The 27,696-nt window shown below is 45.3% G+C and overlaps 1 protein-coding gene across 3 annotated transcripts in view; it reads left to right on the top strand.

Moving 5' to 3' along the window:
* Nucleotides 1-12,740: 12,740 nt before the first annotated feature.
* The window catches only part of RIGI (RNA sensor RIG-I), a 36,016-nt gene continuing 21,060 nt past the window's right edge, over nt 12,741-27,696 (top strand). Inside the window, exons 1-6 of one of the 3 annotated variants that reach the window (XM_005294762.5) lie at nt 12,741-13,203; nt 16,105-16,239; nt 20,497-20,675; nt 24,437-24,587; nt 26,345-26,476; nt 27,473-27,580. In XM_005294762.5, the coding sequence (XP_005294819.2) occupies nt 13,098-13,203; nt 16,105-16,239; nt 20,497-20,675; nt 24,437-24,587; nt 26,345-26,476; nt 27,473-27,580 (811 nt within the window). In that variant the 5' untranslated portion in view covers nt 12,741-13,097. Of the gene's footprint in view, nt 13,204-16,104; nt 16,254-18,031; nt 18,161-20,496; nt 20,676-24,436; nt 24,588-26,344; nt 26,477-27,472; nt 27,581-27,696 lie in introns of those variants that run through there. The other 2 variants (XM_005294763.5, XM_024105662.3) reach the window with 2 other exon arrangements.

Genomic DNA, 27,696 nt, shown 5'->3' with positions numbered 1-27,696 from the left:
TTTCATGAAAAAAAAATCCCACTTTAAACCCGCTCATGAGATTTTGGCTACTTTATAACTGGACCTGGAAGAAGCACACCTACTGATTTTTGGATCTGTTTTCGATCTTAACTGTGGAGCAATTCATATCCCACCTGTCAAAAAATACAATAAAATACATATTTTTCCTGTGGTGGTTTCTTTTCATAATTTTTAGTGTCTTTTTTCTTCATGTTCATCCCTGTATATTTATACAAGGCACCCAGTTTACTGTTCCACCATTTTTGTTTTGGGGAGGATTTTTCTCCATTCTACTAGACACTGTTATGTTTATTGTCCTGCCACCATCATAAAAGCTGTTTCACAAAGCTAGAGGTTTTATAAAATGCCAAACGCTGTTGGGCTGTACCTTTTAGGAAATAACAGATTTTCCAACTAGGTCCAAATAATTATCTTCTATATTTCCCTTACTCCTACTGTTTATCTAACAATTATGGCACCACAACAAAATTCATGGCATATTTCCCACATCATTTCTCCTCCTTTTCCTCTCTCGGTCTTTGTCAAGCCTGCCTGTACTTTTCCTTTTATGGACAGCTTCATCTCCCTGTTAGACCAAAACTGTGCTAGATAACCAGTAAGGGCCATCAAAGAAACCCCTTTAATCCTAATTTCCCTTGAGGGGCTTTATAACCTTGGGGAGCTTTTGGGCTAAAAGACAAGCTCATCTTGGCTGAACTTATGACAACGTGGCAATCCTTCAGCACAACTCCTTTCACAAAAGAACAATTTCATATCTAGCGGGATGATTGTTTTCAATTACTTGACTGTATTTTCATGCTGGTGATGGTCAAATGCACAGATAATTGCAGCATGTATGCAACTGATATTTGCATAATAATAAAATGTTGAAATTTTATGACTTTCAAAAATATACACTAAATATACAAGTCAGAATGCATCAATTCTCCCCATGTATAAATCTGTGTGGTATAAATCTGCTCCTTGAACATCTGTCAGACACTTCTTTGTATAATGTGTGAGAAAACGTAAGTGCACTGATATGACACACAGAATCACAACACCGACTGACGTACAAGCAGAAGGACATAAATAGACAAGACAGAGGTGCTATAGTTGTTACCTAAACACAAAATCTTACACTAGGTGAAGAACCTCCACAGGCTACGGCAAAGGTGATTCCAAATCACAGGAACGATGCTTTTCATGCTCATACAGAGTAAAACATACTCTTCAGTCTAGATTTGTTTTCAGGTCAAGGAAAAACATCAAAGAAAGGGCTTAAGCACTTAGAAAGAGGCACTAACCGCTTCCTCCAAGGTACTGAGCACCTGAACTCCCACTGAACTAGTGGGTGCTGAGCACTTCTCAAATTTGGGCCCAAAGACTGAACAAATAGAAATTTTCCATGACAGAGAAAACACAGTGACTGTAACATGCAGGGCCGGCTCCAGGCACCAGGCACCCAAGCACATGCTTGGGGCGGCACGTGGTAAGGGGCGGCGGGGGGAGCACGGCGCGGCATTCCGCGGGGGTGGGGGCGCTCCGGCGGCGCGGCGCTCGGTGGGGGGGGTGGGCTCCGGCGGCGCGGCGCTCGGGGGGGGTTCCGGCGGCACTCGGCGGGGGGGTGGGGTGGGCTCCGACGGCGCGGCGCTCGGCAGGGGGGCGGTGCGGGGCGCAGCGCCAGGGGTGTGTGTGTTCCAGCGGCGGTTGGCGGGGGGGTGGGCTCCGGCGGCGTGGCGCTTGGCGGGGGGGCGGCGCTGGGGGGGGGGCGCAGCGCGGCGCTCGGCGGGGGGCTCGGGGGGCGGCGCTTTTTTTTTATGCTTGGGGCAGCAAAAAACTTAGAACCGGCCCTGGTAACATGCTGCATCTTAAGGACAAGATGGCAGCTGCATTAGGCAGGGAGAAAATCTACTTTTAAAAGTATAGTATTTAGAAAACAGCCTTTAATTTACATTGCTACGTGTAGAAAGAATAGTTAGACATAATAGGCAAGATTCTGCCACCCCGACTCACACTGCGTAATACCTCACTCACTCTACTAACACTGGTTTCAATGGGGGTTGCTTGTGGGGTATTGTACTAGTCAACATAAGGGTGACAGAATCTGGCCCAACATGAGAACAATGGGCCAGATCCTCAGCTCATGGAATGCAGCATGGCACCATTGGCTGGCCCAATATCATTAGAAGAAAACAGATAACCCAGAGTAGAAGTCAGGTACAGTGACTGGTGTAAGAGAGTGACAGCCAGAGCCTGACAAAATTCATATATATATATATGGAGAGAGAGAGAGCAACACTCAGAGATCATCCAGAGCTCTGAGATAATAATAGAGAGCCCTGACTAAGCCAGCCCTGATTACAGAATAGGCCCCACCTGAGATAAATTAGGTGATTCCAAGTTTAATTACTGAGTGGGCCCAGCTGAGGCAGGGCTGGAGGAAAGAAAATGCAGGGAGTCAAAAGGTGCCTGCAGGGCCTCGAGTGAGCAAGGAGGCTTCCAGGGAACAGATTGGGTAGACCTGGAAGGGAAGTAAAGAGGTGAGGAAGGAAATAGTATACTGAAAACTGCAATATGGGTAGAGGATTTGATGTAACTGTGCAGTACAGGGCCCTGGGCTGTAACCCAGAATTGAGGTGGGGACTGGATTTCCCTACCAGCCTCAAGGAAGTGGTGCTCAAGGGTAGCTGAGCCCAGTGAGGGGGCTGTAGGTTGAATGTGACCTCGCTGAAGAAGAGCTGTGGAGAGGGTGGAAGCTTTTTATTTCTGTTAGATAGTTTTGAACTTTTTAGTTTGGATGGCTGACCCTGGAAGGAACAGGCTAAAGACTGTGCCCTGGCTGGAGGGATGCGTTATCTGAAAGAAACCACCAGGGCCGGCTCCAGGGTTTTGGCCGCCCCAAGCAGCCAAACAAACAAAAAGCTGTGATCACGATCTGCGGCGGCAATTCGGCGGGAGGTCCTTCGCTCCGAATAGGAGTGAGGGACCGTCCGCTGAATTGCTGCCAAACAGCTGGATGTGCAGCCCCTCTCCGAAGTGGCTGCCCCAAGCACCTGCTTGGTAAGCTGGTGCCTGGAGCCGGCCCTGGACACCACCACAGCCCCAGAGTGACTGTTGACAAGGGCTGCTATTCCACAAGGACGCTGTGATGCCATGCCTGGTCATGAGGAAGTGCATAGTGGTGAGTAAACCCTGTTACAATGCTTTTTCTTGCATTACTTTAACTGCAGCATGTCTGAAACAACTATATTTTTGTAGTTTTCCTTGTCCACTCTCTTTTCCTATACCTCATGGCAAGTCCTGTATCTCAGCCCTAGTCTACATCCAGCTCCTACTTCCTTCCAAGGCAGTCTCACTGCTGATAGCACCTTTGGCAAACAGTAAATGACTTACTGTCCTTGGCCACTTTTCTATTGCGTGAGTACATGTCCTGCCAGACCCCTATCTGCAGAAGGGAATCTTTCAGCAGCAGACTAACATGAAGTGATTTACTTTGTCCATATTGGATACAAGGTTAAGGGACTGGGGGGAATCACTCCAGGTTGCACTTGCTTTTGATATCTTTACTTCCATATCCCATAAATCCTTTGGAAGAAATTTCATACAAAATGAAATCAAAGATCGCCTACTTGAAACTTCTTTTTTGGCTGGGATAAGTATTGCTGGTAAGTCATATAAATAATTGTGCTGCTAAGATTTGAATTTACTTAGCTCCTGGCCTAGCCCAAATTTGGTTGGGTTTTTATTTTTTTATTCTACATAGATTGTGCTGCCTTGGAACGATAAATAAACTCCAAATTAGAAAAGGCAGATTTCATGCATTAAGAGCTGGCTTCCTCTCTTCTTTACTTTCACTGAGCAGCGCTTTTATTCCATGAGTCGTCCCCTTGATTTCAGTGAGAAACTTTACTCATAAGATACTAACCGTGTGTGCTGTAGCAGCATTGCTCCCTTGTTGCCACACTTTCAAGAGCTCAGTTCCCATTTGGGTGCTTTAGTGAAGTGGCCAGACTTTCAAAAGTGCTCCATACCTGCCAGCTCCCACCATTCTAGCCTTTTCAAAATCTGATGTTAAATGTTTGTCAGTGCCCTAATTATGTTCTTCAAAGGCAGATGGAATGTGGGATCTTTTATGGTAGAGTAGTTCTGAGACATTGTAGCTCAGGATAATAGAACAGACTTGATGCTGCAATTCAGCTAATTAAAATGCTTGTAGTCGCTTGCTGAACTACATTTCCCAGGATTAGTTCAACCTAAGAGCAGAACTCTTCCTCTTCCGAGGTATAAATGCCAAGCTCTGGAAAGTCTTGCTAGAGGGTCTTAAACAGCATAGTATAGAGACCATCTAACCAGGTACGCATGCATGTCTAACTGACTTGGTTTCATTACCGCTCTGAAACCTGTGTAGTTTAATTTTTCCTGTGTAAGCAGAGTCAGGATGAGCTCTACCCTGACATCTGGTGGTGAATTATGGCGAGTGTGGAAAAGAACTCAGGGGCTGATCTTGTTTGCATAGGCACACCCACTTGCCTGGTATGAAACAACAGCAACTGAAAGTGGTTACTTCGGCTGGTGTGGGATCCCCAGTTTCTCTGTTATTGGGGCAGGGAGAATAAAGTTTTGTTACCCTGATTCTGTGAATCAAGGCCAGTGGAACTGTTGTATGACAGAAGGACTCACTATTACCTAAGTAGCACCTGCTTGACAAGGGGCATAGGTTACAAAACCTAGTGAATTGAAAGGGGTTGGGGGCAGGTATTTGTACCTGGTGGTGTGGGTGCTTTTTTTGGAACCTGAAACACCAATTGCACCTCCTCCTCTCTCCACTGTTGAATGTCAGAGCTAATTTTGATTCCATTAGGAGTCTAGTTACAGGCTGCTGAGCTGAGTTCATGTCAGGCCAATAGTGCACCAGCACTGGGGCTCCCCTACTACTAGCTGAAATCACAAAAGAGCTAAAGTTACCAAGAGCTGAGATCACTGAGGCTGTGTTAACTAGTGGGGGAGCCTGAAGCTATATTGCTAAGCGGCTGGCGGAGCAGCTAGCAGAGTGGAGCCTCGCGGGGACAGTTGGAGCGGTGCTGAGTGGCTCACAAGTCGGTGAGCGGAGCAGCTGCCAGAACAGTTCGTGGGATGGCAGGGGCGGCTCACGGGACAGCTGGTGGAGTGAAGCGGCTTGTGGTGAAGGCTGCGGCGGAACCCCATGGAGGGGCAGCTGGTCGGCCTCGGATCATGTAAGGTGCCACTTAACACCCTGCACACCCTCCCCCCCCTTGAACTCTGGGGCTGCACTGACCAGGGACAGAGACTTTGGGGTTGTTGGACTTTTGGGACTTTGGTGGTTGTTGGGTTGCTGGTTTCAAGAACCAACGAGAAAAGACACGGCCCAATCTGCTGGGGTGGGTCTTCGCTCATGGTTTGGTCTATGAACTCTAGTTGTGGTGTTTTCCCAATTTAATGCTATGTCATTTACCTCATGTTATTAAACGTTTTCTGCTACACCGAGGCTCTGTGCTTGTGAGAGGGGAAGTATTGCCTCTTCGAAGCACCCAGGGGTGTGTGTAAGATTTTTTTTCCCAGGTCACTGGGTGGGGGCTCGAGCTGGTTCTGTGTCACGCTGTTGGGAAGGGACCCCTATGTACTGAACCCGGCCCTTGCTGCTATCAACTGGCCTGGCAGAAGGGTTACACCTGTAATTATATGCTTGCTTAAATACTCCTTTTTCACCAACTCACTACCTGTCTGAGGTCATGACCTGCATGGTTCAGGATTGCTTGTGTGTTTGTCATACTCAATATGCTGGACACAAAAAGAAGTAGGGGGGTGGGATGAAGCAGAACATATCCATGCAGACATCAGTTCATTCGTATACATGCATGTGCATATTCCATACACTCACAGGAACCTGAGATCACCTGACTCATTTGCTCACTGGCATAGCAAGCCATGATTCCCCAAATGAGAAAATAAACCCAAATAAAGGATTACATCCCCCCCCCAGTCTAATTCACAAAATAGAAGCACTAGGTAATTGTGCAGCTGGTGCCATGTCCAACTGCTGCAGAGTATGTATCTACCCTAGCCATGAGTAAAACAACCATCACCATATACTTTATACAGGTGGCTAACACTATTATTAAAAAAAAGTGTATTGCTGTATAGAAAATGAGCCCTATGGGATGTATTGTGTATTTATGGAACGGGCCACATTTTGAAGTTTGCCCCATTGTCCTCTTTTGGGGGCAGGCCTTCAAGGATGTTCCAGCATTTTATTTCGTAAAATATATGGGCTCTTCCTGATCTTCAGCAGAGGGATGCTCCACAGATCTTTTAGGGCCAAACCACAGCATTTGCACAAAGTCTTAAGCAAATCCGGAAACTACATGTAACTGACCAATTTGCCATGCACATAAATCTGCCTACAAACATTGAGGAAGCCTTTAAGGAGGTCTGTTAAACATTTGGCCCTGAGAGTCATATAAGAAAGGTAGAAATGTAAAAGTTGTTGCACTTATTTGTATCAAATTGCTTCTCTATTGTCCACGTCCAGCATATGTACGTGTCTTGATGATGACAGTTAAGGGATTGGATAAATCTGCTTTAAATTGCAAAATCTGTTGGAAAGAGGGATGATGTCCCTTGCCTGTTTGCCAGGTGGGAATGGGCGATGGGGTGGGTCACGTGATGATTACCTGTTCTCTTCATTCCCTTTGAAGCACCTGGCATTGGCCACTGTTGGAAGACAGGGTACTAGGCTAGATGGACCTTTGGTCTGACCCAGTATGGCCGTTCTTATGTTGAATAAATTTCAAAAAGATGTGTTTGGCTATTGAGGATCTAATCGTCCAAGAAGAAATGTAACACTTTCATGGACTCTCATTGTGCCAGCACCCGACTCTGGCTGCGAGGGTTTCACTACACCGTTTACCTCATTCAGTTGCTTGATGACCTGAAAGGGCCTGTCCCAGGCAGCCTGTAGTTCGTTCTTTCTCACGGGAATGAGAACCATCACCTGGTCCCCGGTAGCATAGGAGCAGGCACGCGCTGAGCGGTTGTACCAGACTTTTTGCTTCCCTTGGGCCCTGGGTAAATTCTCCCCGGCCAAGTCCATGAGCTCAGTGAGCTTTTCCCAGAAAGTCAATACATACTCCACCTCTGATTTTTCCATCGGGGGAAGCCTTCCCTTCCCATTCGTCCCTCATCAAGTCCAGGGGTCCCCTCCCTCTCCTCCCATACAGCAACTCGAAAGGAGAGAACCTGGTTGATTCCTGGGGCACTACCTGGTACATGAACATCAAGTGGGGTAACTACTTGTCCCAGTCCTCTGGGTACTTGTTCATAAAAGTTTTCAGCATCATCTTTAGGGTCCCATTGAACCTCTTCACCAGCCCATTGGACTGATAGTGATACACTTAGGTTACAGCAGGTGTGTTGGACCCCACACTTCTCCCACAAGAACCGGAGCAGAGTTGACATGAAATTGGAGCCCTGGTCTGTAAGGACCTCCTTAGGGAACCCCACTCTGCTGAAAACAGTCAGCAGTGCATCTGCCACTGTATCTGCCTTGATAGAGGACAAGGCCACTGCCTCGGGATAGCGAGTAACGAAATCTACCACCACCAGAATGTATTTTTTCCCTGTCTGAGTTGCCTTGATGAGGGGTTCCACTATGTCCATGGCCACCTTCTGGAAAGGCTCTTCTATGATGGGCAGGGGCCTCAAAGCTGCTTTCCCCTTGTCCCGGACCTTCCCCACCCTCTGCCAGGGATCGCAGGACTTGCAGTACTGCTGGATGGCATCAAAGTTCCCGGGCCAGTAAAAGTTCTGTAGCAGCCTCTGCCTGGTGCACTGGATTCCCTGGTCTCCCAAGAGAGGGACATCGTGGGCCAGGTACAGTAGCCTGTGGCGGTACTTCTGTGGGACCACTAGCTGTCTCCTGATCTCCCACGATTCCACTTCCCCTTGGGGAGCCCGTTCCGGTACAGGAATCCCTTCTCCCACAGGAATCTTTCCCAGAAGCCTTCCCCCAGGAGTTTCACCATGCTGTGGCCAGCAAGTTCCCTTAGCTTCTCTAAGGAAGGATACTTCTGCAGCTCAGCCTGGAATTCAGCGGCTGGGGAAGGGATGGAGACCTGCTCCCTTTCAGTGGCTGGGTCAGAGGCTGCAGCCCCACCAAGTCCTGTCCCCAGTGACTCCTTTCCCACCAGGGTAGGGACCTGCACCCCCAGCAGGGTACTGCCCTGGTGCCAGGGCAGAGTGCCCTTCGCTGGCTCTGGCTACAGGTGATGACTAGGGTGCTCTGGGGGCTGCCCGGCCAATCCGCCAGGCCACCCCCCCCCTATCAGCACCTTGGCTGGCAACTGATGATGCACCCCTACATCTTTGGGCCCCTCCTTGGCCCCCCATTTCAGATATACCCTTGCCAGGGGTACCTTAAACTGGGGCCCGCACACGCCCGTCAGGGTTAGGTAGGTGTTGGGCACCACCCAGTTTGGGGCCACCACCTCGCGCTGGGCCAGTGTCACTTCAGGGCCAGTGTCACTTCAGGGCCCGTGTCCCAGTACCCAGTGACCTGCTTCCCATCCGCCTCCAGGGGAATGAGGCACTCGCTCCTCCGGGGCTGCCCCACACCCACGCTGTAGACTGAGAGCTTTGAATCCAGAGCATTAAGCCTCCCCGAGAAGCTGGCCTGGGAGACTCCTCCCTCTTGGGCCATTGCTAAACTGCCAGCCCCTCCCGCCTGGGGAGCCAGCCCCTCCTCTGGCTGGGCTACCACCCAGTTAACCCTTTGAGGGCTCAGTTTGCTCATCCCGTCCCTGAGCTTTTGGCACCGGGCCCATCTGTGGGCCCCCCTGCCCACAGTAATTACACCTCAGGTCCTGTTGGTCCCCTGGGGCTGGTCGGTCAGTTCTGGTACTGTGCCTCTCGGGTGGGATTTATCTGAGATTCCCTTAGGGGAAGCCCCTGGGTGACCCCCTCTTCTGCACTGATATGGGCCTGTCCCCCTGGGATTCCATTCCATATCCTGTCCTGCTGTCTACAAACTCGTCAGCCAGCAGCCCTGTGCAGCGCAGGTCCTTCAGCCTCTTGTCCATGAACCACATCCTCTGGTCAGGGGGACAGAGTTCATATAGTCATTCCAGCCCCATTAGTTCAATCACGTCCCAGTGAGGGGGTGAGATGCCGAAGCCTGTCAGCAGGGTAAACCTGGTGCATGTTGTGAGCCTTCTCAAAGGCAGTGAGGAAGGCATCTATATCATCCCCTTCCTTAAACTGAGGTAGCACTTTGATATCAGTTCCCTGTGGGCTTAGCCACCCAGGGCCCATCCCCACTCACCACGGTTGGAGTCTCTGCTTCTCAGCTCCACCATCACCAGTTCATGCTGCCTCTGTCTCTCACGGTCCTCCAGCTCTTTCGGTTTCAGTCCCATTTCCAACTCCAACCGTCTCAGCTCCACCAATGGGGATCTCGGTTGGAAAGATCCCCTGCTGGTCAGGTAGGTGGATTCTGGGGCTGCCTGGCTGCTTTCAGCTCCTCCAGCGTCCCCGGTTGGGTCAGTGACTGGGATGACCCCTGGGGCTGCCTGGCTGCTCCCAGCCTCTCTCGCGGCCCCAGCTGGCTCAGGAACCAGCTCCTTAGAGTGATCATCTTCTTCCAACTAGGCAGTCAGCTGGGTAAAAATGTCCCTGTATTCTAAGTCTTTGTAGTCCTTGGAATGTAAAAAGTACTGTTTCGTTCTTCATGTAATTATTAGTAAAATAAGAGGTTTGTGCATGTTTGATTAGCTGGTAGCCACAGCTAATTTCCTTTGTGTTCTTGCTCAGCTCTTCCCCTGGAGGGGTGTGTGTGACAAGGCTTGAGGGTACCCCACAGGGAGGAATTCCCATGTGCTCCTTCCTGGGTTCAAAGGGTTTTTTTTGGCATTTGGAGGTGGCAGTGTTTACCAAGCCGAAGTCAGAGAGAAGCTGTAACCTTGGTGTAATACAAGCCTGGAGCAGCCAGTATTAATCTTTAGAATCCTTGAGGGTCCCCACTTCCTGCGCTTGGAGTGACAGAGTGGGGATTCAGCAGCTAAGTATTGGTGCAGTACACTGGGAAACTAAGGTACACACAGTATTAGTATAGGACAGTAAGACTCACATGCAACATAAGATGAATAAAACCCCACTTTGTCACATCTCTCCTGCTCCAAGACCGTACTGAGCGGGGGCCACTTTAGCTAGTGGCCTGGGGAAATTCTGGCCCCCTCTCCAGGACAAAGTATCAGCTATAACGTTGGCACTCCCCTTAACGTGGATCACCTCAATGTTATAACCCTGAAACTGGAGACTCCACCTCAGTACCTTGGCATTGGCCCCTTTCATCTGGTGTAGCCACGTCAGGGGCGAATGGTCAGTGTACACGGTGAAGCGCTGCCCAAATAGATATGGCTGCAGCTTTTTAAGGGCCCATACCATGGCCAGATGTTCCTTTTCTATGGCTGCATAGTTTTGCTTCCGGGCAGCAGCTTTCTGCTCAGGTACACGATGGGATATCTCTCCCCGTTTCCGTCAATCTGCATTAGTACTGCACCAAGCTCTTTTTCAGGTGTTGGTGAACACCATAAAGGGCTTGTTGAAGTCCGGGCTTACCAGCACCGGGCCCTTGACCAGAGAGACTCCTTCAGAGCACAGAGAGCCCTCTGGCGCTGCTCCGTCTTGACCACCTTATCTGGCTTACCCTTCTTACATAGCTCAGTGATTGGGGCGGCTATGGAGCTAATGTGGGGTACGAACCTCCGGTACTAGCCTGCCATCACAGTGAAAGCCTGGACCTGCTTTTTAGTCTGGGGAGCGGGCCAATCTCTGATCACCTCCACCTAGGCCGGCTCTGGCTTTAGGCAGCTGCCCCCCACTTTGTGGCCCAGGTATGACACCTCTGACATCCCCCACCTTGCACTTCCCAACTTTTATAGTCAGACCTACGATCCAGAGCTGGTCCAGCACTTTTTTAACCTGGGACACGTGGTCCTCCCAGATCTGGCTAAAAATGCAGATATCATCAATATATGCCAGGGCAAAATGCTCCATCCCCTTGAGTAACTGGGTGCTGGAAGGTGCCCCCTTTAGGCCGAAAGGAACTTGTATAACCCCCGAGGGGTGATAAAAGTAGATTTCAGCCAGGCATCCGGATCCAAAGGTACTTGCCAGGAGCCCTGGGTGAGATCCATGGTAGTGAGATAACAAACCTCCCACAACTTGTCTAGAAGCTCATCAGGCCTAGGCATCAAACTTGATGGCATTAAGTATCCGGTAATCCACACACAACCAGATTGACCTATCCTTCTTGGGGATCAACACCATGGGAGAGGCCCAAGGGCTGGAAGATGGCTGGATCACCCCGGCAGCCAGCATGTCCTTGATCGCTCTCTCTCTCTCTCTCTCTCTCTCTTCCCCCCCCCCCCCCCCCAAGTTCTGGGCTGTTTTCCCTGTGACTCGGAATGGGGAGCATCTTGAGTAACTGGTCCACTGGATGGTGGAAGGTGCCCCCTTTGGTCCAAAAGGTAGGACCCGCAAGGCCGGGGGGGGTGCGCCCCCCCCCCCACCGCCGATGGCCGCAAGTTTCCTATAGGTCAATAGTATTTCTGAAAATACTACTTTGCCTGAAAGGACGGGGGCAGGGAATCTAATGGGACCAGAGCTGAGATGCTGCAGGTCTCTGTGTCTGGAGAGACCTTTTTGATCAGTGCAGAATTCATAGAATGTGCTGACTCTGGAGCTGGAAGGACATCCAGGTCCATGAGAAAGTTGATGGATTAACCTGCCCCCCTCCTTCCTTCTGCCCATGAATGGACAGCTGTGGGAGAATCTCCGAGGGAGATACTTACAAAGTTTTCCTCTTAAGAAATGCGAGCTGGGATTCCCCACAGGCATGCCTGCTCCTAGTACTTACCTATAAAGCTCTGAGAAGAAAGAAATCAAAGCCGCAAAGTACCATATTATGTCTTCTCTATAAGGTGCCCTATGGGTGGGATAATTCCACCAATCTAACAAGAACTATGTGTTACAATGGTCAGTTACCCAAAGGCACCGTTACCACCCGACAGTAAGATGAGATAAGGCACATTATGAGCTGGTCTATATAAACTGCTGTCTTAAAAATCTGTGTCTTTGGGGGAGAGGGGATGCATGGTATGACCTGCTTTGGTTTCGAGTTTACTTGCTGGGTTGATTATTAGACTGTTTCCATTTGGTAGGAGGAACATGAAGGTGCTTAAAGGAGCTTGTGGTCTTGTTGAATCTGAAGGATTTGTTGTGCCTTTAATGGATGTAGGAACATAAAAACAAAGTGTCATACTAGACTGGACCCAAAGTCCTGCTAGTTCAGGGTTCTATCACTAACAGACGCTTTAGATGCACTACCCCTCTGATACTTTGCAGTAGGCAGATGTGGGATAATCTGCCCCCCCCCCCCCATGATCTCTGATCCTAATCTCTAATGGTTTGGGATTGGTTTAAATCCCAAAGCATAAGATTTAATATCCCTCCCAAAACTTGTTCCCGTTAGTTATGAGCGCTGGATAATCTTGTCACACACGTGTGGCAGAGTATATGCGCCCCCTTCTGGAAGGGCAGGAACTTGTGGAAAGCAGGATCACATGCTGTGCCTTGCTGCGTCTACTGCTGTCATTCATTGCTGGTTATCCTGGCAGCCCGATTGGCTGCATCTCGGCACCTCCCCTCTGCGTGCCTCCTGCCTGGGCTTTTGGTCTAAGTTTCAGTTTCCTTTCTGCTGCTCTTCTTAGTTTCTTTTCTCCTACCCCGGTGGCTTGGGAGTTTTCCTCTTCCCTCGGAGTCAGCCCATTTTCAGTGGCGAGCTGTGAGCTTGCGCCGAGGTTGTCTCCCTCCTCTTTGAAAGGTCAGGGGGAATTTGCCTTCCCTGATTTCAGCCTGCAGACCAGAGCTGGGGGCACCACCGCCCACCAGTTGCAGCGACAGGGTGCTTTGCACCGAAGGGATTTTCTCTCCTTTGCAAGCGTGAAGCCAGAGCAAAGGACACAAAGGAAAGCTGGGAACTAGTTCTACAGGGGCTGCGCCAGTAAACTGGAGCCCGGATGACTGCGGAGCAGAAAGAGAGCCTGCGGTGCTACAGGCAGTACATTGAGAAGATACTGAATCCTGCCTATGTGCTGGGCTACATGAACGACTGGCTCTCTGATGGTGAGATGCTGGCTGTGGGCTGGGCTTGCTGTGGGTGGGTGCTCTGGGCAGTCCTTGGCCACGACACCCCTGGCCCGCCATCCCCGCCCCTCTCATGAATGCTTCTCTCCTGGAGAGCAAGTGGTTGGTGACAGGGGATTTCTGTTCTCTTCTCCCCTCTCACCACTTTTGTTTGTCCCTCTTTGCTCATTCTGTTGTCTCCTCTTTAATTATGTCCCATCTAATGAAGATATTTCTATTGAGTGTTGGCTTTGTTTAAAAAAAATAGTTTTTCAGCCAAGTACAGCGAGAGTTCATGGTGTCCCTTTAACGACAATTTAACCTCAGCTGTACCCGGCAACTCTCTACACAGCTCCTAAACCTCTTGAATTGCAAAATAGCGGTAGTTTTCCTCACTTAGTACCCACTATTGAAGTCATTGGGAGCTTTGCCACTGACCTGAATGGACACAGGGTCAAGTCTTTTATTCTTTCTGTGCCGTATTGTCCATAGGTCTAGGGTTCAAATGGGAGAAAGGGAGATGGAGAGAATACCATTTCCCTTGTTAAACTGATGGTAGCTTAATACACCTAGCGAGAGGACTGAAGGGAAGAGGCAGTTTCCGTTTTGAAATTTTTGGGCCTTGTATCTGACGTACTCTGTGCTGAGTCTTTATATTTAGTTGCTTGGGTGCTCTGTCTCTACTTGGCACTGTCTATCTATGGAAATGAACACTTATTGCTTCCCGATGTACAAGTTTGAAGTGCCAGTTCCTGCTCTTGGGTGGGGACCACCTTGATCTGTGTTTCTGTAGCACCTTGCACAATGGGTCCATTACCAGTGCTCCAGCGTGCTGCGCATTACAAACAGAACAATGCTGGAACATCCATGAATTAAGGGATGCTGCCGCTTTTTGCTGCTGCACATAGACTTTGGCAGATGACGGCAGCAAATGGGTTAATGTGGTACCCAGCTTTGGGGTTAACAGAAAAGTATCAGTCTAATGCTCCAAAATATGGTAGGTGCCTTACAAAGCATATGAAATGCAAGGCTTGTGACTTTTTTCAAAGCCAGTTGGCAGATTTAGCCACACAGCTCAGTGACAGAGACTCTTTGGCAAAGGGTCCCCTGTTCTTTTCAAACAACTCTCACCTCAGAGCTGACAAACTCATTACACCAAATGCATGTATTTACCCATAAAGAGTAACAAGTAAGGTATCTACAGAAAGCTCTTAACTTGCAAAATACATGGTCTTTATGTTTATATGGGTTGTATTTAAGAAATAATATATTTATATTGAATGTATGCTTTATGGACCTGGAGTAGAAATTAGTCACCAGGGGATAATGTGTGTCGGTGGTGGCCCATTCAGGCAAGAGGGGAAGTGTCACCCTACACTGTTTAGCTAGTGAGGCAATGCAAGGCTCAGTTGTTTGGCCTTCTGCAATACTAAGGCCTGGTCTACACTAAAAAATTAGATTGGCATAACTACGTCATTCAGGACTGTGAAAAGTCCACACCCCTGAACGGCGTAATTAAGTCAACCTAAATCCCTGTGTAGACAACTTTAAGTCAATGGAACAATTCCGTCGACTTAACTATGGCCTTTCAGGGAAGTAGATTACCTTTGTTGATGGAAGAACCCCATCCCATTCGCATAGGTAGCGTCTACACTGAAGGGCTACAGCAGTGTACCCTCAGTGTTTGAAGTCTAGACAAGTCCGAAGACTTTGAATGGGGAAACTATCAGAGGCAAATGCAAACAATTGAAATCAGTTAAAGGGAAGTTAACAACCAGACGGGTTCACTCTGTCTATGAAAAGAAAGATAAAGATGTTGTTATACTGATAACACAGAGGAGGGAGAAGCACTCTGCATCCATTCACTGAGGAAAAACCTTTGTGGAGTGCAGCGGTGCTTTTATGAATGTTTGGTTCTTGTTTTTTGAGAAACCAGCCAGTTTTGCAACAGACTGAACTTTGGAGGGTTATAGGGGGAGACTTCCTTTATTAGATAGGAAAGGTACTCTTGATAGCTACACTCAGGTTCACATTTTATTATTTTGTTTTCTATCATAACCATTTGTTACCATCACACTCAGTTCTAGCGAAATCTTTACTCGTTCTTAAATAAACCTACTTTTGTTTTATTATAAGTGCTCACAAGTGCTGTTTGGTTTGCAGGAGCAGCAGTCTGGGGTAAAACTGGTAAATTGGGGTACAGTGTACATTTGAGGGGAGAGGATCTGGGATATCTGGGAATAGCCAGCTCGATATCATATGGAAATGATTCAAAGGGCCTCAGGGATTGGGTTGCATCTAGTAGGGTTGGCATAGCCTAGAGGGCTTGGGTGGCTGAAAGGCTGGTGGTACCATGGAGCTGACACCCAGCTACCCCAAGACAACTCCCTCTTGCTGGAGGCAGGGGTTAGGGTGACCAGATGTCTAGATTTTTTTTTTTTTTTAATAGGGACAGTTCCGATTATTGGGTCTCTTTCTTGTATAGGCTCCTATTATTCCCCCCCATCCTGATGTTTCACATTTGCTGTCTGGTCACCCTAGCAGGGGGTAACATAGTGTCTCTCTCAGGCTTGGATTTCCCCAAGAACTGTTAGACTCGCAGTAATTTCAGTGAGACTTGTGTGACCAAATCCCTTTGGCAGCTTTCTCAATTTCAACCAAGAACTTGTAGTCTGAATTTGGGTTTAATTTGTGCATCTCCAGAGATTGTTTCCCACTCATAAGGTGTATATGCTTCCTCTCCTTGCCTCGGGGAAGTGCAGTATAAAGCAGATACCCATAATGTAAATATACCCAGGAAGTATTTCAGCACCTGCAGCACTCTGCACCAGGTGCTGTCCCCACTGCTGTCCGCACACCAGATCTACAATTTTGACTTATTCATATCTGATTTCACGCTAGGTGCCAGAGAGAGAATTCAGATTGAGGAACAGAAGGAGGGGCTGACTGCTGCTGCGGCTCTCTTTGTTGACTCTATACTGCAGCTCGAATCAGAAGGATGGTTTCGGGGATTTCTAGATGCACTGAATGAAGCAGGTTTGTTTTCATTGGTAAAGCTGACCGTTTTCATTTTCCCTACTTTTTCATGTCGTGTGTGAATTTATTGCTTGTGAAAGGTGCTGGATTGATCACCCTGGAACGTGAACACCTTTTAGTTCCATAGGTCAAGTTGTAGCAGTACAAGCTTCTCCACCAATCCATCTCGTAGCTAGAAGGTTTAGAGCAGAGGTTAAATTGGGCTGGCTCATGGCAGCTTGCTGAGATAGGACATGTGCGTGTGCATACACCTGCACCATTCTGTGTCCCAGAATCTCAGTTTTGTTAACTCAAAAAAGCGAGCCAACAAAAAAAACAAATATTAAGTCTCTAGCCCTTGGGTTGCAAAGAAAACCTGCAAAATGTGAACCATGTAACTGATGCAGTGAGGTCTGCAGACAGCCTGAGACAGTAACTCCGAGAGGTATGAACTGCACTAGTTCCTCGAAAGCCTAATTATGACAATATAAAAGTCAATATTGTTAATTTTCTATGTTGATCAAAGCAAGATGTTGTATTATGAGGATCTGGGCAATTTACTTTTTTAGTGACATCTTGTTTTGGTTGGCAGAAGCTGTTTTTTTTTATTTATTATAAAACTTAAGAGAATAGCTATAAAAGAATGATTTTCATATCCCAGACTGTTTGCAAATATTGGCAGTAGGAAAAATCTTTTTACTTGGGAGTTGAGGAAATTTGATCCATGATTCAATGAGACTTAATAAATGGGGAACTCCAACATCATTAGTCATTTTTCAGAGTGAAGACCACACTCTAATGGTCATGCACAAAAGAAATATATAGCAGTTTCCTTTCTCCCTTTCATGGATTTAGCTATAAAGAATATTGTTTAAAAAAAAATCTAAAATGACAATTTAAATATAACTCTCTTCTTTTAATTTATCAGCATTGTATTTTATTTCCATAGCACTGAAGTGTATACAATGCTATGTAATGGATGAGTTTGTGCCAAATAAGTAACAGGTCACTGCCTTGAACTTATTTTCAAATGGTCTCTAAATGCTCTGATATAAGCACCAGCTGTCGTGTGTGTGTGTGTGTGTGTGTGTGTGTGTGTGTGTGTGTGTGTGTGTGTGTGTGTGTGTGTGTGTGTGTGTGTGTGTGTGTGTGTGTGTGTGTGTGTGTGTGTGTGTGTGTGTGTGTGTGTGTGTGTGCGTGTGCGCGTGCGTCCATCCCCCCCAGAGGATTGCTATAAGGTAGCATTTAAAACCCTCTGACCTCAGAGAGAAGAGCTCCTCTGCTTTTAATATGATCAAAAAGAACGAGGAGTCCTTGTGGCACCTTAGAGACTAACAAATTTATAAGGTGCCACAAGGACTCCTCATTCTTTTTGCTGATACAGACTAACACAGCTACCACTCTGAAACCTGTATGATGTAACTCTGATGTAATATGATGTAACTCTTGATTTAATTGTATGCATAGGCAACTAAGAGTGAACTGCCAAAAATATATGTGCCCTTTGCGACTTCCGTATGATATATATAAAGATAACCCCACATTGCACTTTCAAGTTTTGCTGGAGGACTCTTTCATAGAAGTTGGAGATTGAAAAGGCCCCACTCGGTTTTCTTAAAGCAGGATTGTTGCCTACTCTGTGTGTATAAACGTTCTGACTTAAGCAGTTCCAAGCAATGAGGCTTCTACCATTTCCCTTGGGAGACTCTTCCACAGCCCATCTGGGATTAAAAAAAATCCTACATTGCCACTGTATAAGTCAATGGTATGTCTGTATGTATAACAGTGTTCAGATCTTGTCTGATATTTTCAGAAATAGAAGGGGTTCAGAGACTGACCATGAAAGTGATTTGAGGCCTGGGGAGACTTCCATAAGAGGAGAGAGTGGAAAGACTGGGGATATTTAGATTCAAGAGAAGATGAATGAGAGGCTGTAACAAAGGTACACAAAATAACGAAAGGCATAAAGAATTAAATTGGGCATTCATAATTCTCAGAAAGCCTGATTTAAAACCAATTCATATCAATGGGAGTCTTGCTGTTCACTTCAGTAGCCTTCTGGTCAGACCCTTGGGCTGGGATTTTTGAAAGCACTTAAGGAAGTTAGGCACCCAGATCCTATTGAATTTTGATGGGTGTTATGTGCATGTGCCTCCTTTAAAAATCTCAGCCTTAATACAAGAATATGGGGACATCCAGTGAAACTGGAAAGCTATAAGCATATAATCGATTAAAGGAAACACTTTTTACAGCAGGTGTAATTAACCTGTGGAGCCCATTGTCATGAGAGAACTTCGAAGCCAAGGGCTTAATAGGATTCACAAAAGGATTAGTTATTATTTATGTGGCTTGTGAGAATATCTCCAGTTATTTAATATCAGGCTAATATATGTATAAAGTGTATGAAGCCTCATGCTTCAAAATGTAAGCCAGCTATTAATTGCCTAGGGATGGGAAGAAAGTTCCCATACGGGCAGGTTATTAAATGATTGTCCATTACGGAGGTTTAGTGCAGCTTTCTCCAAAGCATCTGAGAGATTGCGATACTATAAGTATAGTACCTTCAGGGTGTGCCAGCTTTCTTCCACACTAATGGATTTGAACTCTTTCTCTCATTGGCACCCTGACTTACTAGGCTTCTTAACTTCTGAAAACTTGCTTTCATGAGAGCTATTGTTGCATTCTTTGAACTCTTTTTTTAAATTATGCAATAGTGCAGTTCCTGGTCAATTGCTCCAAGCTTCCTTCTTACTCATACTTTTTATAAATTTCTCATCAGTAAGAAGTAGATCTAGGGTAGATTCTCCTTGGGCTACAATCTCTAATTTCTGAATCATAAAGCTGTGTTACATATAATTTAGGAACACTTTGTCTGCTTGGTTGTATCTGTTACCCAGCTGATACGAGGGTAGTTAACCTCCAGCCCCAATGAGTACTTTCAGATAGTCTATATTGCAGGATAAACATTGGCCCAGGAGTTAATTCTCTCTGTTCCAGTGTTGGTCTGTAAAACATATTGATGGTCTCGAGTCTCAGACTAAAAATTTAGCATCTCCTTCCTGCTCAGTGGAGGGCTGAGCTAGATGACGGTTTAGGTTAAACTAAACTATACTGTGATACCAACATTTCATTCTGGTCCGTCAGGAAAAAATAAGGAGTTGTAGTGTAAACAGGTAAGCAGAACCCTATTTTCTCCTCACACTTTTGTGTGCCTGCCTGAAGCAGATTTTTTGGGGAAAGTTTTTGTTATTCTCAGAAACGGCTAAAATGTTTTTGAGATTAGGAAACCATTAATTGATTTGTCCTTTTTTTAAAATAATCTTTTAATTGAGAAGCTCTAGCTCCCCCATGCTTTGCAACAGGGACTTGACGTTTGGCAGGGACTTGACGTCTGGTGTCAGCAATGGACCTTTTGCTGTTCCCAGGAAAAACCTCCAAAATTTGGACAAGTTTATAAGCCTTTGAAAAATCTGTTTGCACATGCCCAGTAGAGAGGCTTGTTAGAGTTTGGCAGTCCAATTCTCTGAACATTCAGTCTGCACTGAGCATGTTCTATTCTCTCTCAGCTCCTGTGTGCTGACTGGACTGTGCATAGTCCCTTCCCACAGAGCAACTGAGCATGCTTGTTCCCAGAGGTACATGGACTGAAGACTTTCCCCATAACTGCTCTTCCTTGCCACCAGGATCAGTTGTGGCACTGAGTACCTGAACTAAGAGCAGGGATCTTCTCTCCTGTGCTCTGAGGGAAAAGAGGAAGCAGCTTGATATGAATGCAGAGGAGTGAGGAATGTATGGGCGGAGAGAGAATAGATGCCGGGAGGAAGGGCAGAAGATGGGGAAGAGGATAGAAACAGGGAGGGGAGAGGGGCCGTAGCAGAAGCTGGATGGGAGAGGGGCATGAGCCAGGGATGAGGAACAATAGGAGCTGTGGAGATGGCAGAGCATTCTGAGCGAGGCCCAGGTCCTGTGGGAAAAATAAGACTGCATCATAATGCATACCTACAAGGGGGTTGAGTTAAGGTTGCACAGGCAGTATTAATTTTGGCATTTCCTAACTTTTCTTGCTTGACTGTGCAGTCTTAAAACTTCCTTAAGATAGGGTGCCTTTTCTGGGTTGTGTGTGTGGGTTGTTGTTAAATGTAAAGGTAACCCAACCCCCTTTTCAAAATGTGGTTGTAGTTCACCCAAGAGCTCTTAGCCAGTAATGGGTCAAAATATCTGTTTTAATTAAAAGCGGTGTTTGCTGGTGTAATTCGCCCCACCCCTTTTGTTTTCAAGGTTACACTGGTCTGAGGGAAGCAATTGAAAACTGGGATTTTCAAAAACTTGAAAGCCTGGAGGTGCATCGGCAGCTGCTGAAACGTATAGAAGCTACGATGAGAGACATTGATGCAGAACAGATAATTCCTTACTTAAACACTTGTCTCATAGACCGAGAATGCGAAGAGATTCAGCAGGTATTATTTCAAAATCAAAATTGCAACTTGATTTGCAGAGTTTACAGTTCTATGATAATTGTGTAGCCCTGACTGCAGCTTCAGGTATGTCAGTATAATATAGAAACTAGGGATGTCAAACAATTAAAAATTAACCACAAGATTAAAAAAAATCATGATTAATTGCAGTTTTAATCGCACTGTTAATAACAGAATAACTTTTTTATAACTATTTTTGGATGTTTTCTACATTTTCAAATATATTTATTTCAGTTACAACACAGAAGGCAAAGTGTACAGTGCTCACTTTATATAATTTTTTTATTACAAATGTTTGCACTGTAAAGAGAACCAAAGAAATAGTATTTTTCAATTCACCTAATACAAGTACTGTAGTGCAATCTCTTTATTGCGAAAGCACAACTTACAAATGTAGAATGTTTTTATTTTTGAGTGCAGTTATATAAAAAAACAATGTAAAACTTTAGAGCTTACAAATCCACTCAGTCCTACTTCTTGTTCAGCCAATTGCTAAGACAAAAAAGTTTGTTTGTTTATGGAAGATAATACTGCCCACTTCTTATTTACAATGTCACCTGAACATGGGAACAGGTGTTCTCATGGCACTGCCTGTACATATTGGGGTGGACACCCGTTCCTGCCCTGAAGGGCTTGAAATCAGCACTTGAAATCAGGGTAAAAGCAGCCCTGGAGAGGGCTGCAGCTCTAAAAGCTGGGTTGATTGGGGAAGCGGCCGCAGCTGGGCCACGCCCCAATCAGGCCACAGCTGGCCTATAAAAAGGCTGAGCCAGAGGCCAAACAATCTCTCTGTAGCTGTAGAGGGAGAAGGGTCTGGCTGCAGGGAGATAGAGACAGGGTACCTGGGTGGAGCAGGGCTGGGGAAAGGCAGAGGAGCTAGGGAGCTCCAGCCTGGAAAGCCTCAGGCTGCAGCCTAGCAGAAGGCCAAGAGGTACTGGGAGTTGCAGAGGGCAGCCCAGGGGAAGGCCAAGGCAGCAGGTCCAAACCCAACCTGGCCTGTGATGAGTGGCTTATACTGCAGTCTGCCCAGGGAGCGGGGCTAGTTTGAAAAGGGTTTGAAATTCAAGTTGTAATTTCTAATGCGTATACTTTGGTTAATATTAAACGTGCCTATTTCTAGATGAAGGCCCAGTCCTGCAAACACTTATGCACTCGAAGCTTCTCTTCCCAAAGAGCTTTCAAGTATGGGGAGCCATGCTGCCCCTCCTCTTCAGTGTGTATGGGGGTATTAATGTGGCCTAAAGGATAGAGCAGAGCAGGGATCAGCAACCTTTGGCACACGGCCCACCAGGGTAAGCACCCTGTTGGGCCGGCTAGTTTACCTGCCGCGTCTGCAGGTTCGGCTGATTGCGGCTCCCACTGGCCGCGGTTCGCCGCTCCAGGCCCATGGGGGAAGCGGCACGGGCCGAGGGATGTGCTGGCCGCCACTTCCCGCGGCCCCCGTTGGCCTGGAGCGGCGAACTGCAGCCAGTAGGAGCCGCAATCGGCCAAACCTGCAGACGCGGCAGGTAAACAAACCGGCCCGGCCTGCCAGGGCGCTTACCCTGGCGGGCTGCGTGCCAAAGGCTGCCGATCCCTGGAGCAAAGAGTCATGAAGCTGATATAGACCTTTAGTGCGATACAGATTTGTGTTGTAGTAATTCTATTTAAGAGAAAATGAAGCTCTTAAATTAGATTATCACTTGCTAGATAATTCAAAATTACAGCTGCAATTGGGCCTGCTATGGTAATTATCGAAACTTGAAAAGCCTTCTTTTGTTTTCCAGCAATGTTCATGCCCATTGTGACCATGATTGCTGGGGAGCTATACTGAGAATGCTCAATCAGGGCAAACTGCAAAGAATATATCAGATGATACCCAAAACTGGTGGTTTATTCTATAATTAGTTTTTACCAAGCCAGTAACAAAACAGCTTCTGTAATACCTTACTTTTTACCTAAAAGCCAAAATACAGTTCCCTTTAAACAATCCAGCCTTTGGCTCCCACGCAGACCGCCAAGTCTAATATAGTGAAGGTTACTAAAAACCTTATTCACCATATATAAATTTCTACCAATCGCATTACTCATGCAGCAGGTCAATGAATATTTCAGATCTTACCAAATATGTGCCTACAGCCAATCCTTATGAACTACATTTCTTTTCTTTAATAAAGAGTTATGAATAAAGTTCTTAGGTCAGTTTCATAGCCGAGATGGCGAGGTTGATTTCTAAAAATCCTTCTGAAATCAATTTAAAAGGGTATAGTCCAATAGGAAGTCCAGGTGCATAGTTTGTTGCGATTCTTCCATGAGAAATTGCAGGGATAATCCAGTATAGGCCTGGAGACTTTAGTCTTGCAACTTAGACTTTCCCTGACAAAGTTTAAGAACATCTGAGATAAAACAGGATCAGGCCCAACTTCCTTTATAACTAAAGTTCAGTGGATAAGCCTCTTGTCAGCAAATGATCACAGCAGGCTTCCCTTGGATGAAGAATAGGGTAAGTACATTGTTGCTTTGAAGCTAATCTGTTTCCTAGGCATACACTGGTATCTAGTTGCATTCATTAGCATAAATCAATTAACCATTCAAACAGCTCACAGGTAGATTTACATTGTGGAGTCACACATTTCAAAAAGAATTGAAGACAATGTCACTACACCACAAGTTCCATCTAAATTTTAATATCCCCTTTTGATCGTTGAATCAATAAAATACAATAATGAAACATTATAGACAGGAACAGAAGTTTAGCATCTACAAACTGCTTAGATCACATTGCTAAACTCTAACAAGATGTAGGTAAGCATAGATAAATACAATTAGTATCTTCTACTTGGTTCTCTAACAATATAGACCTACATTTTTAAGGACTCTGGTTTATTTAACATGGCTTTGCTAACTATCTATAAGGAATGGCCCTGTTTGCCATTTCAGTACTCTTCTAATATGTCCTTAAGGTTTGTTTTCAAGTCATACAGCCTGCTGGTGGCTTAACCCTCGCTGGCTCAGCCGCACACCCATAAAGGCCTTTAAAAAGCAAAATGAAACTTCTAATCTGTAGCTTTTAAATCCACCAGTTAGATTCCCTCTTCTCAGTGAGAGTTAAAGTTATGTGCTTGATTTTTACCTCTTTTGGCATGTTACAAGCAATGTTATTTATCTGTTAAAGCATCAGTATGCTTGACACATTACGAGGCAGCCAATAAGATGGTCTCCATCCCTGCTTTTACTGGCTTCCAGACAACTGATAGGCCGAGAGGAACTTTCTAAGCTATTACAATATTTTATTCAGATTTAAAGCAGTGCATCATTTCTTTTGTATGTTTTGAAAAATGCTCCATTTCAGTTAACTTAAAAATCTTTCATCTGGGTTTATTCTAATACTTCGTACTTACAAGGGACTCTTCATCATGTGATCACAAAGCACTTTACAAAGGTGGATAAGCATTAGTATCCCCTCTTTACAGATTGTGGAACTGAGGAATAGAAAGCTGTCATAGACCTCCATCCTGCAAACACCTAAACACAGTTGCAAGTAGTCCAGTGGAGTTCAATGGGGCTGCTTGTGTGTGTAAAAGCTATGCCCGTGCTTAAGTGTTTACAGGATCAGAACAATCGTGGGCTATACAGTTATGTAGATACACAACAGAACTTTAAAGAGTTTTCCCCTGTAAAGGCTCAACAATGGTTTTTCTTTCGAATGACACACTTTTTGATATTTTGGAAGCAGTCACAAACTTTGCTTGTGCATTATGCAGGTCAAAGAACTGAAAGGCAGAATGGCCGGTGCTGTAAAGCTCATTGAATGCCTTTCTAGGTCAGACAAGGAAAACTGGCCCAAAACCTTTCATCTGGCTCTAGAACAAGCAGGATATGACCGAGCAAGCAAACTGTGGAATATGAAAGAAGGTAATATGCAAATTTTATCATATTCTATGCTTAAGGTTCTGTTGTTGTACCAGACATGAATTGTCTTCAGGAAGATGAGATTACCTTAAAGGGACACTGTCAGTGTGATTCCTTTCTTTTTTTTTTTTTAATTGACTCAGTTTTAAAAAAAAGTGTGTTCTGGTAGTAAACAACCCTGAAATATAAAAATGTTCTAAAGATTTTTATTTTTATTTTTTTTGCTGCCCTATTGATGATGATGATAGGGTCTTTTTTAGCAAAGGAGAAATTAATTATACAAGATAAATGAAGAAACTGACTGCACAAAGTGAACAACTGGAAAAATTTGTCCCACACCATCGACTGTATTCATTTATCATTATTGTATGTGTTTGTAAATGAAAGGCACAACATTTTCAGACAAATGTGATTTGTCAAGTTGATGTCTCTTATTGAAGCTGATAAACCTACCTTTGACTTGCTGTCCCTGTTGTAAAGTGATCAGTATAGGTTTCCACAATACCTAATGGACTGATCACCTTGTCCCTACACATCTGTGCACACAACAGAAAGGTAAAGACAGTGTGTTTCAGAATTTGTTGAGCAGCATCTACTGGCCCTCAGACTGAGCAACTCCTTTTGTTTCTGCAAATGCGGAATTTCCCATTAAGTCCACCGTCTGCCACTGAATTTACCATGTTGTTGTGTTTTTCGTTTGAGATTCTTCTTTGAGATTATAAAAATACCCTCACAATTGAGCTTGCTTTGGAATTACCAGGGACATTCTTGAGTTGACGATGGTAGGATTGGGCACTACATATCTAAACCAAGTGATTGTTATGGGTGAATCTAGATTCCATTTTTTTTATACTTGATCTGCTTTGACCTGGAACATAAGGAGCTTGTTTGAAATAGTTTTAATTAGCAAATTGGGGAGAAAAAATATTTTTTTGTAAATGTTTAGCTATTTTAAGTAACTTATGTGGTTGGCTCTGATTTGGAGACAGCTTTATATTACAGTAACCTGGTCTGTGTAATTTTGTGTGTCTTTGGGTTCTCCCCTCCCCCCCAACTCCCAAATCACCTGTATTTTATAGCCTTTTTTTTTTTAAAGGCTTTTTGGGCCTCTTATGACATCTACCTTAATAAAACTAAAGTGTACGCAATTGGGGATGCTCTTGGATCATAAGAGAAATTATCCATGTTGGAGATGTCACAACTCGAACAGTCAAAGAGTTGCTGACAGGAGGCATTGCTAACTAAAGCCTACTCTTTGGAACTTAATTTCTTGGCTAGCAGTGAAGAGAAGAAAGGTAGCTCTGATGTGCTTTTTGGTTTTGTATGTTTTTTGTCACAGCTAAACTAATGATAGTTCTATGAGAAAACGGTTCCAAAACACACAATATAGGGGGAGCAAGGAATATTTAGCATATGCCCTCAGAACTAGTCAGAAATAAATCTTAGACTGATACAAGGAGGAAGAGGAGGTTGAATAGGCTGTGCTCTTATGAGCATGTGGCACTTCTAAAATCATAGGGGTCCACATAGTCATTTGTCTACCTTAAGCCCAGCCTGGACAAGGCATTTTATTTTTACCTCATAGACATAAGGCCAGAAGGGACCATCATGATCATCTAGTCTGACCTCCTCCACTGCCAGCAAACAACTTCTTTCCCAATAAGATTCGGCATTGTGGGGGAACCACTTTCCTGACCTGTCAAAAGTATGACTTTTAAAGTGGAAAAGATGGCTAAGATGCTTGCCTTGGTGTTGTTCAGGTGACAATAAAGAGATGGATGTTGAAATGATGGAGGACCAGAATGGGACCAGTAGTGCCTTCGACATAAATGTACAGTATTCCGAAGAAGCAGAAGTTCACAATTTCAGTGAAAGTCCGTGTTCTCCTTCAGGTAATATTCAGCAGCTTAACACGCTTGCAAACATTAGAACTGTGCACTCCTTTGCACTTTTAAAATGTGTGTGGTGTCCTTAAAATGGCTCAAAAGAAGATAATTGTAGAAAATAGAGCCTTCTGCATTGAATTTCGTACTTCCCAGTTTAATTGTTTAACTTCACTGTTTGCTGCTAAAAATGCCCAATGCCTTGGGCATGACATGCATCATATGCTGCTCCTTGTTTCCCATACACTCACTGGAAAGTTGGTGTTTCAGAGGAGCACCCTCATGAAGGGGTTAAAATAGTGGAACTCAATCCATGGCTCTTCTTTGATTTGAGAAAGTCACCACATGACTTAGTAACTGGTAATTTAGATAAACAGCAGCATATTGGTCTGTGCCCTGGCTGGAACAAAGCCAAGGGAGCCCTAAAATACTGCTTGTTTTCTGAACTGTTTTGACAAATGTTAATTTGTGCTATCACTATCTGTTAGTCACAAAACAATAACTAGTAACTCTGTCAGAACGGCTCTTTGGTTTTTAAAGGCTGAGAGCCCCTGGATTAAAGAAAACATTGAAAGGTGTAGGAGTCATTGGACCAGAAGGATTAAAATAAGACACATTCAAGCTGTACATAGTGTTCATACAATCTGTTCTGGGGAGACACAGACCGACATTTTTATCAGGTGCTATGCTTTCTGGCTTGAAAAGATTGGGTCAAGGTAAGATCAGTGTTGACTCTGCCAGCAAAGAGTTTGAAAGGAGTTCATCTGAGGGAGAATAAACAGGCTTTACAAAATGCCAGCTTGTAACACACAAACCACGTAAAGTTCCAGTCTGGTATATGGTCTGTTAAAAAAATCTTTTCCCTCAAGTGCTACTCATTAATTTTAGATCATAACTATATATGGGGGATAATGTATTCAAACCAAAGCATTACTTATCCATTTTATATAATGGATCATGTTCTTCACCACAGCATATATTGAACTTTGCTTATTTATGTTCTAGAAGTGTCTCAACAACCTACTTATGGACCAAAGAAGGCTAGAAGTTATCAGATTGAGCTTGCCCGGCCTGCTGTCAGTGGGAAAAATACAATCATATGTGCTCCTACTGGTAAGAACGTGTATTCCCAGTGTTGATTTTTTTTTTTTTTTTTGAGACATGCTCTTTATTTTGCTGTGTGGTATGAGAGGGGAGGGCTTGGGGGGGGGAAGAGTCTGGGGGAGGGG

This window comes from Chrysemys picta, chromosome 6 (assembly GCF_011386835.1).
Source record: "Chrysemys picta bellii isolate R12L10 chromosome 6, ASM1138683v2, whole genome shotgun sequence".
Classification (NCBI taxonomy): Eukaryota; Metazoa; Chordata; order Testudines; family Emydidae; genus Chrysemys; species Chrysemys picta.
The sequence above is the reverse complement of the archived record's forward strand: the minus strand, read 5'-3'. Positions and strand labels throughout refer to the sequence as shown.